The 11,822-nt window shown below is 38.3% G+C and overlaps 1 protein-coding gene across 3 annotated transcripts; it reads left to right on the top strand.

Moving 5' to 3' along the window:
• The first annotated feature begins 1,871 nt into the window (after positions 1–1,871).
• Positions 1,872–9,317, top strand: LOC122310650. 3 transcript variants are annotated; one of them, XM_043124739.1, is made up of 11 exons: positions 1,872–2,424; positions 4,057–4,252; positions 4,676–4,809; positions 5,221–5,265; positions 5,351–5,404; positions 6,051–6,152; positions 6,244–6,447; positions 6,540–6,625; positions 7,804–7,973; positions 8,046–8,693; positions 8,777–9,317. In XM_043124739.1, exons 2-11 carry the CDS (start codon positions 4,057–4,059, stop codon positions 8,887–8,889), a joined length of 1,752 nt encoding a protein of 583 aa, XP_042980673.1. In that variant the 5' UTR covers positions 1,872–2,424; the 3' UTR covers positions 8,890–9,317. The 3 variants fall into 3 exon arrangements, with proteins under 3 accessions (XP_042980673.1, XP_042980674.1, XP_042980672.1); XM_043124738.1 differs by having other exon boundaries at positions 1,882–2,424; positions 7,804–8,693; XM_043124740.1 differs by lacking the exon at positions 4,057–4,252 and having other exon boundaries at positions 1,880–2,424; positions 7,804–8,693.
• The last annotated feature ends 2,505 nt before the right edge of the window (positions 9,318–11,822 follow it).

Genomic DNA, 11,822 nt, shown 5'->3' with positions numbered 1-11,822 from the left:
GTGCACTGGGCACGACCTCCCCCCCTTTAGTAGCTTCAAGGTCTTTCTCTTCCAATTTTGTCTCACCCAAGTCTTCATGGGCTGGCAGCAGGTATATTTTAGAGCTTTCACAAATGTGTGAGGGGTTCCATTTTTTGTCGCAATGGTAGCATAGCCATTTTTTTCTTCGATCGTCCATGTAACTAGAGGAAATTTTCCTTACTGGTTGGAAAAGTTTTTGATCCATATTGCTGGTTTTTGCATGATTTGCCCATTGTGGAGGGTTGAGTGGTGTGACTAAGGGGTTCTTCTCGGAATTTTGCTTAAGGCCACACTTAGTACCCAGCAAGTACTCCTCCTAGATTATAGCAAGTCTGAAGGCAACACTTAAATTTATGAGGTTCAACATATGGATGGGCAACCGAATCTCATCCTTCAAGCCGCTTAAAGAAGTAGCTCAACTTGTGGTGGTTAGACAACCTTCTCAAGAGGTTCGATAAGCTTTCAAACTAGGTTTTGTAGGTTGAAACTATAGATGTTTACTTGAGGCGGCTGAGGGCCTCAATTGGGTCATCGTATGCAATGGGCCCAAAGCTCAATAGTAAGGTTCGAACAAAGGTATCCTAAGAGGTAAATTGCCTAGTGTCAAGGGAATCTTGATACCAAACCAAGACCTCTCCCTCTATATGGTAGGAGGCCATCAAAAGGTGGTGGGTTGGAGGTGTTTGATGGAACTCAATATTCAGTTGCCTTAAACACCCATCCAGCTAAGTTGTCCCCCTCAAAATGAGGGAAGTCCAGTTTGGCTCCACGGTTGAAGCCCCTTCTGTTGTCTTGGCCCTCTCCATCATGGACCATTTGGAGGCTTGGAGCTCTTGGTTGGGAAATTGATTCTAATTAGCTACTGGAGTTCTAACCATGTCTGTGACCTGGTTTATGCGCTCCCTCATTTCTTGCATTCCTTCCTCATGAGTTGCAACTTGCCTTTGCAATGCCTCCTATTGCTGCTACTTAGAACGTGTGCTCTCAGCCATGGATTGCCGGCTCTAAGATACTAGTTGTTAAGACTCCTTCCCCTAATAGAGATTGTAATATCGTAAATTCATAAGAGCATATTTATGAGATATGAATAAAAATAACTTTCATGTAATCAAGGGTTGCTGCAAATATATTGGTATTTGAGGAACCCATACATCCAAAAGGATATATTCAAAAACGATTACAATTTCAGATGATTCATCTCTTTTTCCCTCACTCTTCCTTATACCTCTAATAGAATTTACAGCATAACCGTATAACATAAAAGGAAACTAGCTAAGGTGACTGTACTAAACAAAGTTTTGAATACCGTATCGCAGGCCGTATCGATTAAGGCACTGGAACAAAATATTTTTGTACCAATACCGTTTTGTGTACCGTTTCAGAATAATCGATATATGAATAAATTATATATAAATATATATATAAATTATAAAAAGCCTGGTTTGAAATGAGGATAAAAAAATAAACTTACAGTTTAAAGAAATGAAAAAAATAAATAAATGTCGAAATATAAGTCGGTACAGGCCGAAACGGTTGAAATTTAGACCAATATGAAATTATATCCTTCTCTATATCTGCTAAGTTATGGAAACAAAATATTTCAATCATACCGGTTGGTACAGTATGAAATTCAAAACGGTAATACTAAAGGCAAAATGACAAACATACAAAATGCATCACTTAAGACTCAACGCATGGCTTAACTAAAATAACAAAACACTTCGTTTTATCCTTCCATCCTCGTACGATGTCGTATTTCTTCAACCCGCATCACACCGTTTCTTCTTCAGCAATCCACTTCGAACTCAAATACTTTCCCACTTCACTTCGATCTTCATTGCCTGTCCAACTTTCCCACGAGCTGAACGAGTTAGGGTTGCTGACAATTTTCCTCGTGAGCTTGAGGGGGGCTATAAGTGAAGATTATAAAGATCAGGCAGTGCAGATATCAATGCAAACAACAATCTCCCCAATTCGGGACAGGAAAAATTCTTCGATGATCAAACCCGGATAGTTCCGGAAGGTTCTGGATTCTTTTACCATGTTAGAGAAAGAGAACCCGATAGTGGTTTCCAAGAGAAACGGACTGTCATAGGGCCCAACTTATTTGGGCCCAAATAAACGTATTATAGGCCCATTTTCCTAACACCGACCACGCACGACGTACTACCGAATGGAGGGGGTTGGTTCACCCTTACATTTTTCTCTTGGGGCTGCTTCGTTTTTGGTTTCGATCACTCTTTTTGATCTTTTTCTTCTCGGCCGATCAGTTTCTCGGACTTTCTAGGCGATTTCCCTTCCCCCCCAGACGTTCCCCTGACGCTTTCTTTGCAGCATTTTAGTCCCTCAGATCTCCGAAGGCGAAGTTTCACTCGCCACATCGATCTCCACACATCACCACTGGTGCGTGAAACCGGATCACTCCACTCAGTCTCTTCTCGCAGATGCTTACTACACATGTTTATGCATATATATATAATTATGTAATACATACATCGCATACTCATCTTAGATCACGTGCCGCCAAACCCTAACGAGGTTACTTTCTCTGATTACGCCGATCTTTTTTTTTTTTTTTTTTTTTTTTTTTTTTTTTTTTTTTTATGTTTTCTCCTTTAATTGTTGTTAGCTCAATTTTTACTCTGGTTTTTAGCTTACAAAATTATTAGTGAACACTCGGCTTCAGAAAGGGGTGACGTTTTTTAAGGTCCAGCTAAGAGTTGCTTTGTGTTTGTGTTAGGACAATGAAAATGAAAGATACAAATTTTTTCGATTTTGATTCCTTCATTTTCCTGGGAACCTAACAGAGCCGGAGACTAATTTTGGAGATCTGGTGTATTCCTTTGGGTTTTGATATGATTAGCTCTCTTTTTCCGATAAAACTCAATTTCTCGTTTTTCTTGTAAGGTTTGTTTTGATTGTTTTGAATTTTATTGTTGTTGCGGATCAAGCAATAATGGTAAATACTTAGCTGTTGAAAAAAAGCAATAATGGTAAATACTTAACCATTGAAAAAAAGCAATAATGGTAAATACTTTGTTTATGGTTTAATTTTTTACTACTATTTCTTATATTATATATAGATATATATATATCTATATGATGTATTTTTTTTTTTTTTTTATCGTGGATCTTGGGCTTGTGAGGTTTATAGCTTACAGCCTTACATGATAATGTTGAGAATCCGGGTTTCAATTTTCTGCTTATAAGGTTGCCACAGTATTGTTCACGGCAAAGTTTATATAACATTGTTTTTACTTTAGTATTGGCGAGGATAAAATAGCTTATGTTGGCTTATTTCTGTTTATATACGAGGAAATTGTGAATTCTAGTGAAATTAAAGTGCTTTTCTAGTCTTCTATTTTGTGTGCCATTATTAAAATCTCATCATCTTAGGATGTACCTCATCAATAAAGTCTTTATTTACTGATAAAAAAAAATCTGGTAAATTGATGTCTCAGGATATGATAATATCTGTACTTTTAATTGGATTTAAACATGAATGTTCATGTCTAGACCAAATACTTGATTTTTTTTTTTTTTTTTTTTTTTGTCTTACTATTTCAGGGTTCATAGGTTAGTCTTAGTATATCTGGTGATTGGAATAGAGCATGATTCAATATGTGTGATTGATATATTTTTCAATTTGTGATATCTACTGCCACTGTATGTATCATCTTCGATTGTATGTTTAGATGCATAATATGGTACTTGTATAATTTAAGTTATAGCAGTGCTGGATTTATAAAGAGAGAAGTCCCCTGGCAGTGTTGGAAAGGGGGGAAAAGGTCAGTTTAAAAGTTTTTCCTAGATGTTGGCGTTCAAAGCTGGTGACAATTAACAGCATTTCTCTTTTTTTCTTGAAAATGAATATATAGTTGAAAATCACTATTCTGTTTTTGCAGTCATGCCTTTGTTTAGTACCGATACACAGTCTAGTCAATGGACCCAATTACTGCAGTGTGTAAAATAATATATCTATATATATATATTGTTCAGTCTGTGAGCTAGCAGGTTTAAACTTTGTGTGTGTAGATGACAGTTGCAACGCTCAAGGCCTCTAGTTCTACAGAATTGATGAAATCAGAGGGAAATGATACCGTAGACACCATCATCAAACAAACAATTGGAAAAGACCCTCTTTTATCTTTCTCGAGGGCTGTGGACAGCCCAGCACAATGGATCCAATTACTACATGCTTTGGATCAGCAACATGCTTTGGATCAGCAAGGTACTTGAGATTTGTCAATTGACAAGTTCTTATAGAAGGGGGAAAAAAGAGAAAAAAGGGAGGGGGGGGGGGGAGAGAGAGAGAGAGAGAGAGAGCATTTCCGAAAGCATTTCAGTTACGTTAATATGTCTCTTGGGTCTACTTATTAAAAAATGTTTGTTTGGTTACTGAGTCAAAAATTTATTAATCACATTGAAAGTGGTGGCCTCCATGTAAAGAAACAAAGGATGTGAATTCATTCAAATCAAATACTCTTGTTTCTTTTGCTTAGGCCATTGAGCTTGCAACTGCTAAGGCCAATGGTGACTCTAGTTAACGAACTTCATAAGTTGTGAGTAGGATTTTGGGTTTTAGCTACCTCAACGCATTGTTTGATGTCATAGCCATGTATTTTGATTGTATGCCTTCTATTATTTTTGGCAGAATTCCAAGGTTGGCCCTTTTCCTCTCTGAAGGTGCAGATGCAGAATTGTGACAAGTGCTCTCAAGAATTCTGTTCGCCCATCAACTATAAAAGGCATATACGTGTGCACCACCGGTTGAAAAAGCTTGCTAAGGTTTCTTCACTGTCTTACAGTTGTGGTTTTCTGTGTATGCAAATTGTCATGAAAAAGGTTAGGAGGGAGGTGGTGGAGCCTCTAGCCCTGGCTCCAAGAAGCCATCCCTGAGAAGGGTATACCTGACCGACCCTCTAGAGCTAGGTATAAACCTGCTGAGACATGTGTAATGGGGACTGAATCTAGACATAAAGCATAAAGAACCAGCACATTTTATCCTCCTACAGACGTGTTTTATTCATACAATTCTTTCATTTTTGAATGTTTTCTTTTTTCTTTTTCTTTTTTCCCGAGGAATCTGGGCATTTACCAATTGTGTGTAATTTTGATGAGCATCGTCTCATTGTGTATAAATCTTGTTTCTTCGTTTTGATTGGTTCCTCAACTATGCCTGATGTCAAAATCTTGTAGGCTTCTACTAAAGATAGGGATCTGCTGGGAGTGTTTTGGGATAAGGTAATTCATTCTGTTGTCAGTTCTTTATAAGATAAGGTAATACACGTTCTTGGATGTCATGCTTGTGTATTTATACTGTATGCAGCTCTCTTTGGAAGAGGCAAAGGAAGTTGTGTCATTCAAGAACGTGATTTTTGAGGTAAAAAAGTCTTTTTTTGGTTTCATGCCTGTGTTTTTTTATTTTTATTTTTATCTGCAGAAGTTGTGTCCAAATTGCTTTCTACTTATTAAAAAAACAAACAATATATTATGTCCATGTTGCTTTCCGGCATGCATGCTGTCGTTATACCATATCCCATTGTTTTAGTTGGTTTGGCACCTGTGCTTGTGAACAGAAACCAGAGCCATGGGGACATATTCTTCTAGTTTGGAAAAAGGGTCATTACAAGTTGATATTTGTGAAAATTTTAGGTTTATTATTTCTTCCTTTTCAACCTATTGAAAAAAATTAGGTTTACCTTAAATTATTTTGTGAGATGAAGACTTTCTTCTTCTAAGGGCATTCCCTTCCTCTAAAAGTTACTTAATTCTAATGCAGTTTACCTGCTAGAAGAATTAACATGTTTGATGAAGTAAATAATTTCCCAAAATCCTTTATTTCCTATGCTTTCAATATGTAAATCTACTGCTGGCTGATGATTCCTGATTAGTATATTTTCTTACGACAGAAGACTTGTACATTGTGTGGATTAATATTTTCTGACTTGCAATCCTTAACTAGTTTTTTCCAAGTTTGTTCTCTCTTCCACCCAATAATTTGTTCCTAATTGAATTTATCTTTCTAGGGAGTTCCAGGGTCTTCAATTGTAAAGTCATTGACAACACTTGTGAGATCAGGGGTTGCAACTTTGCCACAAGTTTATTTGAGGGCTGGTTCTGCCCTTTTGGTGAGGGGACATATTTGTCTTGCTTATCAATTTCTAGCTTCGTTAGCCATATATCCTATTCTATGTTTGTGATATATCTGAAGCGTTGCAGGATGTCATCCATGCTCGGCCTTCTAGATTCCCTATGTCATCCTTGGAGTTATTTTGTATCCTTGATGATGCGAGTGAGAAAACATTTCTGTGTGGGACAGCCGATTTGATGCAGAAGTATGTTTTTCATGGGGAAGCTGGGAAGAGTGGCTTTGAAACAAAAAACTTAGTTGCTTGCACCAGCTTCTTGCTGGAACAGAAATTGGTGTTATTCTTTTTTCCTTTTTCTTATTTGAGCTGCTTGTGATAATCATGTTGTTCCATCATCATGATTAACTTGTTTTTGTTCTCGATTAGGTCAAAGCATGGCTTGCAGATAAGGATGCAGAAGCTTTAAGGTGCCAGAAGTTACTGGTGGAGGAAGAAGAAGCTGCTCAGAAAAGGTAGATAACATCTTGTACATTTTCAACCATTTTATGTTCATTTTCAATTTATTTCTTTCTTTTTTTACCCCTCATTAGTTTCTCGTTGAGGTCAGCTTTCAGTAGTTTAGAACAACCTATTCTAGATATCAAACTGAAATTTTTGGATCTTTAAGTGGCGACATAAATGCATTTTGTTGGGAAAAGGAACAGAAGTTTTTTGGTATAGAAATTGAAAAAGAAGTGTTTTGCTTGCTTCTCTTGTGTTTTATACAACCATGATATTGTATGGTCATAATTTAAATACTTGTTTTCAAGTAAAAAAATTTTACATGGTTGAATTAAAATATTCCCAGAAGGCAATGACCAAGAAGGCACAAAACTTCCCAGAAGGCAATCCTAAAGTATATAGGCATCTTCATTATCAAGCAACAGACCATCATCATTGTCATTTGAAGAAACCTATAAAAAGAAACCATTGTCATTAGAGGATCTGTAACTATCATCATCTTTCTTGTCTACTTCATTTAAATTAATGGTCCAGACAAACAGTGATAGTTAAAACTGACATTTTATATATTGTTTTTTAAAAACTAGAAAAGCACACTCTTGCCCTTTAATCTTACTAAAAAAAAGTGTGCTTTTATAAATGCGCTCTGCTTTTCATAACAGAAGCATTTTGGCCTTATACTTTAAGCTCGGAGTTACAAACGGTGTTCTGAGTAGCACAGGCACAGAACTACAAATTTTTATTTTTTTAGGTAAAAGAGGTTTTATTGATCCAAGTAAATAGGCAAAGCCTGAGTATACAGGAGGTATACAAGAAAGAGCCTAATTACAAACTATGTGCTACTGATAGTAGCATACAAGTCATTAAGACTCGTTCCATTCAATACAATATAATAGGCCCAAAGCAATAGAAGAGGCACAGAACTACAAATTTAATTGAAGTTGCTTGCTGAAGCTTCATCTGAACATAAATACCCTCTCTTTTTAATGGTGAAACTGCTGAGAATCTACAATGTCTTGCAATGTTCCAGTTCCACGGGGTGAAATTTAACTGGTCTTATCTGACTCCTAGTGTTACAGTGACCACTAGTGGGAATTTGGTTTGCAAATCTGCCTCTCCATGAAAAGAGTATTCTATGGAAATTGAGATTCTTATTCTTTATTATTTCTGGTTCTTGAACCACTTTTAGGAAAGCTGAGTTGTTGGAAAGGAAAAGGAAGAAGAAATTGAGGCAAAAAGAGCACAAAGCAAAGGAGCTTAAACATGTGGAAGCAGATGTTAACGAATGCATCAGTAATACTCTGGAGGCACCTATGATGCCTGCTGAAATAACCAGCCCTTCAGCCATATGTGATTCTGGTATGTCCGTCCCAGAAATGCTGCCAGATCAAGTTCACTTATCTTCTGAACCATTCGAACTCTCAAACTCAGATGAAGAAGCAGGTCCTGAATCTCAATCTGGGTATGGCTGTGACTGTACCAGTCGGAATGTTGAACGGCAGACAGTGCCAGGATGTGTTCGTCGGCAAGGAGTTGTTTCTCGATGGCAATTGCCCGCAAAATTGCAGAGGGGAGTGCCAAGTGGCTACCATTCAGGTCAAAATTCTCAAGCATCAAAGCTTGGGGCTATGCAAAAGCTTGGGATCTACCGGGGTTTGAGGACTTCTCCAGTAGCCAACACCAATAAAGTATGGAGTCGAAAACCTAAGCCTGAAAGTGGTGGGGAGGTTATGAAAGCCAGAGTACAGGAAGAGGAGATAAACCGACAAGAGCAAAGTAAGACTAATGAGGTTTTGATTGGCTCTATATGTGTTACACTTAGAAATTGTAGCCAAGAGGGTAATAATCTGGCTAGAGCTGGTGAAGATAACCTGTCAGAGCATCAAATACCAAAGAAGGCTGACATTCAGGAGAAGTCCGCTAAACCTGATTCTCTTCTGAGTGGCACAAATCGATCAACAGTTAAGCTCTGGAGGCCAGTGAATGGTAATGGTGGCGGTAGGAACAGTGATAAATTCTTGGAGGAAATTGTCTGTCCTGGAAGCGCTGTACGTGCTGCAAAAGTTTTTCTTGCACAGAGTAAGTTTGTTATTTTAGCTATGCAACTGTGTTTGTGCGGTAACTTGGCTTTGGCCATTAACTGGTTACAATCTCATGCACAGAATGGAAGGAAGCTATAGCAGCCGACCATGTGAAATTGGTTCTGTCCCCGCGTTCCTCCAGGATGCCCAGAGGCAGGATGTGGAGTAGCGATTCAGTCATCAAATTTCCATAAATGCAGCATTCTCGGCATTGCAAACAACTGGTTGGTTAATGCAGGTGGTTTTGAGTCTTCAACAGCCAGGAATGTTAATAATTACAGGACTAAGTCTGAAAAGGTTATGAACAGAAAGTACATTCCCAAAATAAGCAATGCTACCTAGTAAGGGGGAAAAGAGGAGATTTGTTTCTTTTACAAATGTGCACAGTTCAACTCACCGTCGTGTTGTTAGCAGATGTTCCAGTTTTACAGATGGTCTTCTGTCGGAAAATTGAAAAGAAGTTTTGCCGGAAAATCTTTGTACAATTCCGTACTTTTTCTGCAGATTTATTAGTGAGTATTTTTTTTTTTTTGGTAAGTCTTTTCTCTTTGGCTTAATAGTCTATTTTATTTTGTAATAAATTTGGTGTTTAATTAATGCAAAGGTCAACCCTTTTTGTCTATTTTTGTGTACTCCCTGCTAATTGCCTACGGAACTTACCATGGAAAACACCTGTTCATGTTTTTCCTTCCTTCCCATTTAGAAAGGTTGAGAGTATTTTTTAATCTTAAGCAAACGTTTCAATAAATAGAGTTCAGATATAGGGGGTTGGGGTTCTTTAAAGAACACTCAATTATGACTAAGGGTGGTAATATAACATGACTCGTTAATTCAATAAGAACACGACACGATAATAGTAGGATTAAGTTTAATTTTAACAGATTCAGGTAAAAATGGATTAATCTATTAAGACACGATTGTGTAACGGGTTAACTCATTTCGACATGTTATAATTCGTTATGACTTGTTAAGAAAGTTAGAGTTATAATTATATCATTATACTTAAAAGTAACATTTTTAAAATTTTAATTTTGATATTTTTATTGTTTGAAAAAAAATTTTTGGACTTATAGTTAGTTTTATAATTTTTATAGATATTGTGATTTTAACATTTATATAAAATTGTATTAAATTTAATTAAATCAAATTAATTAATTTCGGGTCTATTTAATCCATTTACATAAACGGATTGTAACGGGTTATACTACTCGTTATGTTAATAGGTCGTGTTAGCAATTGATATTTTAATACGACAAACTTAAAGGGTCAGATTCGGGTTTACCCCATATGGTATAATAAACATGTCTTGACACATATTGACAATCCGTTAATATGATTTGACACTCCTAATTATAACTTCTATTGTTGGAGAAAAATGTACAAGGTAGCCCAATTGAAACCAAGTATGTTTCTTGGGCCCAAAGCTAGGAGGGCTTTGGGAAACAGTGGAATGCCAAAAGTAAAGGACCAAATAAGTGTTCGTTAGGAGTGAACCTCATATGGAAGTGCTCGCTAAGAGTGAACCTCACCCCGTGATGCTTGTTTATGATGAAACTTAGCCAAAATTGTTCGTTGGTGAGGAACTTCACTTTGAAGGCTAAAAATGAGTTTGTATCCTAAAACTCCCATTGTAAGGAGAGGCTTTTCATAGTAGAATATTCTCTGATACAAGGCAAGGAGGTCCCTAAGTCCACGACTCATGAGTTGGTCCTCGACACGCAAGCTAGACAAACAATGCATATTTAATGCAAAAGTGACCTAATGACATATTAAATGAATACAAACATAAAACTTACTTAACATTAAATGAGACCTGGATCCAATTGACCATAAGCATAGGAAACAAAGGTGGCGGTAGTACCTCCAAGCATGATCCAGAGGGGTCACCTAACTCGTATGGTCATAATATATGAGCTACCATTTTAATTTTATCAGACCCTCTAGGAAAGTGGCCCCGAGTCAAGCCTCGACACGCTCACTGACACGCCTAGTCAGCATCACTAACGAGCCACCGGCATGCCATGGCAATGGCATAGCATGCTCATGCCACAGCCAGCCAACAACATGGCCAGCATGCCAGCGAGGCTGTTGGCCTACCCCGCATGCCGCACAGCATGCAGCAGCACGTTGGCGAGGTTAGTGGGCTGGCCTCCCAGCCTAGCCCAGCCAGCGTGCAGCATAGCATGCTGCACAGCGTGAGCAAGCAGGCCAACCAGGCCTACCCAGCGCGCACGTAGGAGCAAGCCAGCCTGCACAGCGCATAGGCCATGCCAAGCCTAGCGCATGAGCTGGCCACTTGCTTGGCCAGCACGCCCATCAGGCAGGCTAGCACACCCAACAAGCAAACCCACCTGGTCAACCAGCATGCCCAACAGCTTGACCATGCCAGGCCATGCGTGCTGCCCATCAGCCATGCGGTTTGACCAGCCTAGCCAGCCAGCCAGCGCCTATGGCACCAGCCATGCGGCCTGACCAAGACTAGGCAGCCAACGCCCATGGCTCATGCCATGGGCCATTTTCAGCACGGGCCAGCACCAAGGCAAGCTGTGGGCCCCCATGGGCCCCACGGCCAGAATTATTTTATTATTTTATATTATTTTAGTACTACTAGGAATTATTTCCTTATTCTAGTATCATTAGGAGTCTCCAAATTGTAAGCCTATAAAAAGGCCACCCTAGCTCTATTTTTATCATCTTTTAACAAAATTCCTTTGTGGACGGCTTATTTGTTCTTGATATTTCCTTCGGTGTTTGGCACTTGGACTATTTGGGTGCAACCCGTGTGAATTCCAAATAGAGATTCAACACCTTGACGTTTGTGGATGGGTGTTGATTCAATTATCAATCTTATGAGCAAGTTTGTTTCTCTTTTCCATTATTGAGTTGCAATCTTGTTATTTATTTGTTGTTTACAATATTCTTATTGCAATTTCCATTATACAACACGCCCCATCAATTCCCTTGATAGATTCACCATTCCAACACACTAGATCTACTTTTCCAAGAAGATCTAGCTTTGTTGGCCTTTTCCCTTCACTTTTCCTTCACTTTCCTACCATCCAAACAATGTATTAGACTCCATACAACCTTCCATTATCCTAGATCTAATTCCTTTCATAATAAAACC

Source organism: Carya illinoinensis, chromosome 5 (genome assembly GCF_018687715.1).
Source record: "Carya illinoinensis cultivar Pawnee chromosome 5, C.illinoinensisPawnee_v1, whole genome shotgun sequence".
NCBI lineage: Eukaryota > Viridiplantae > Streptophyta > Magnoliopsida > Fagales > Juglandaceae > Carya > Carya illinoinensis.
This window is presented reverse-complemented; position numbering and strand designations above follow the sequence as displayed.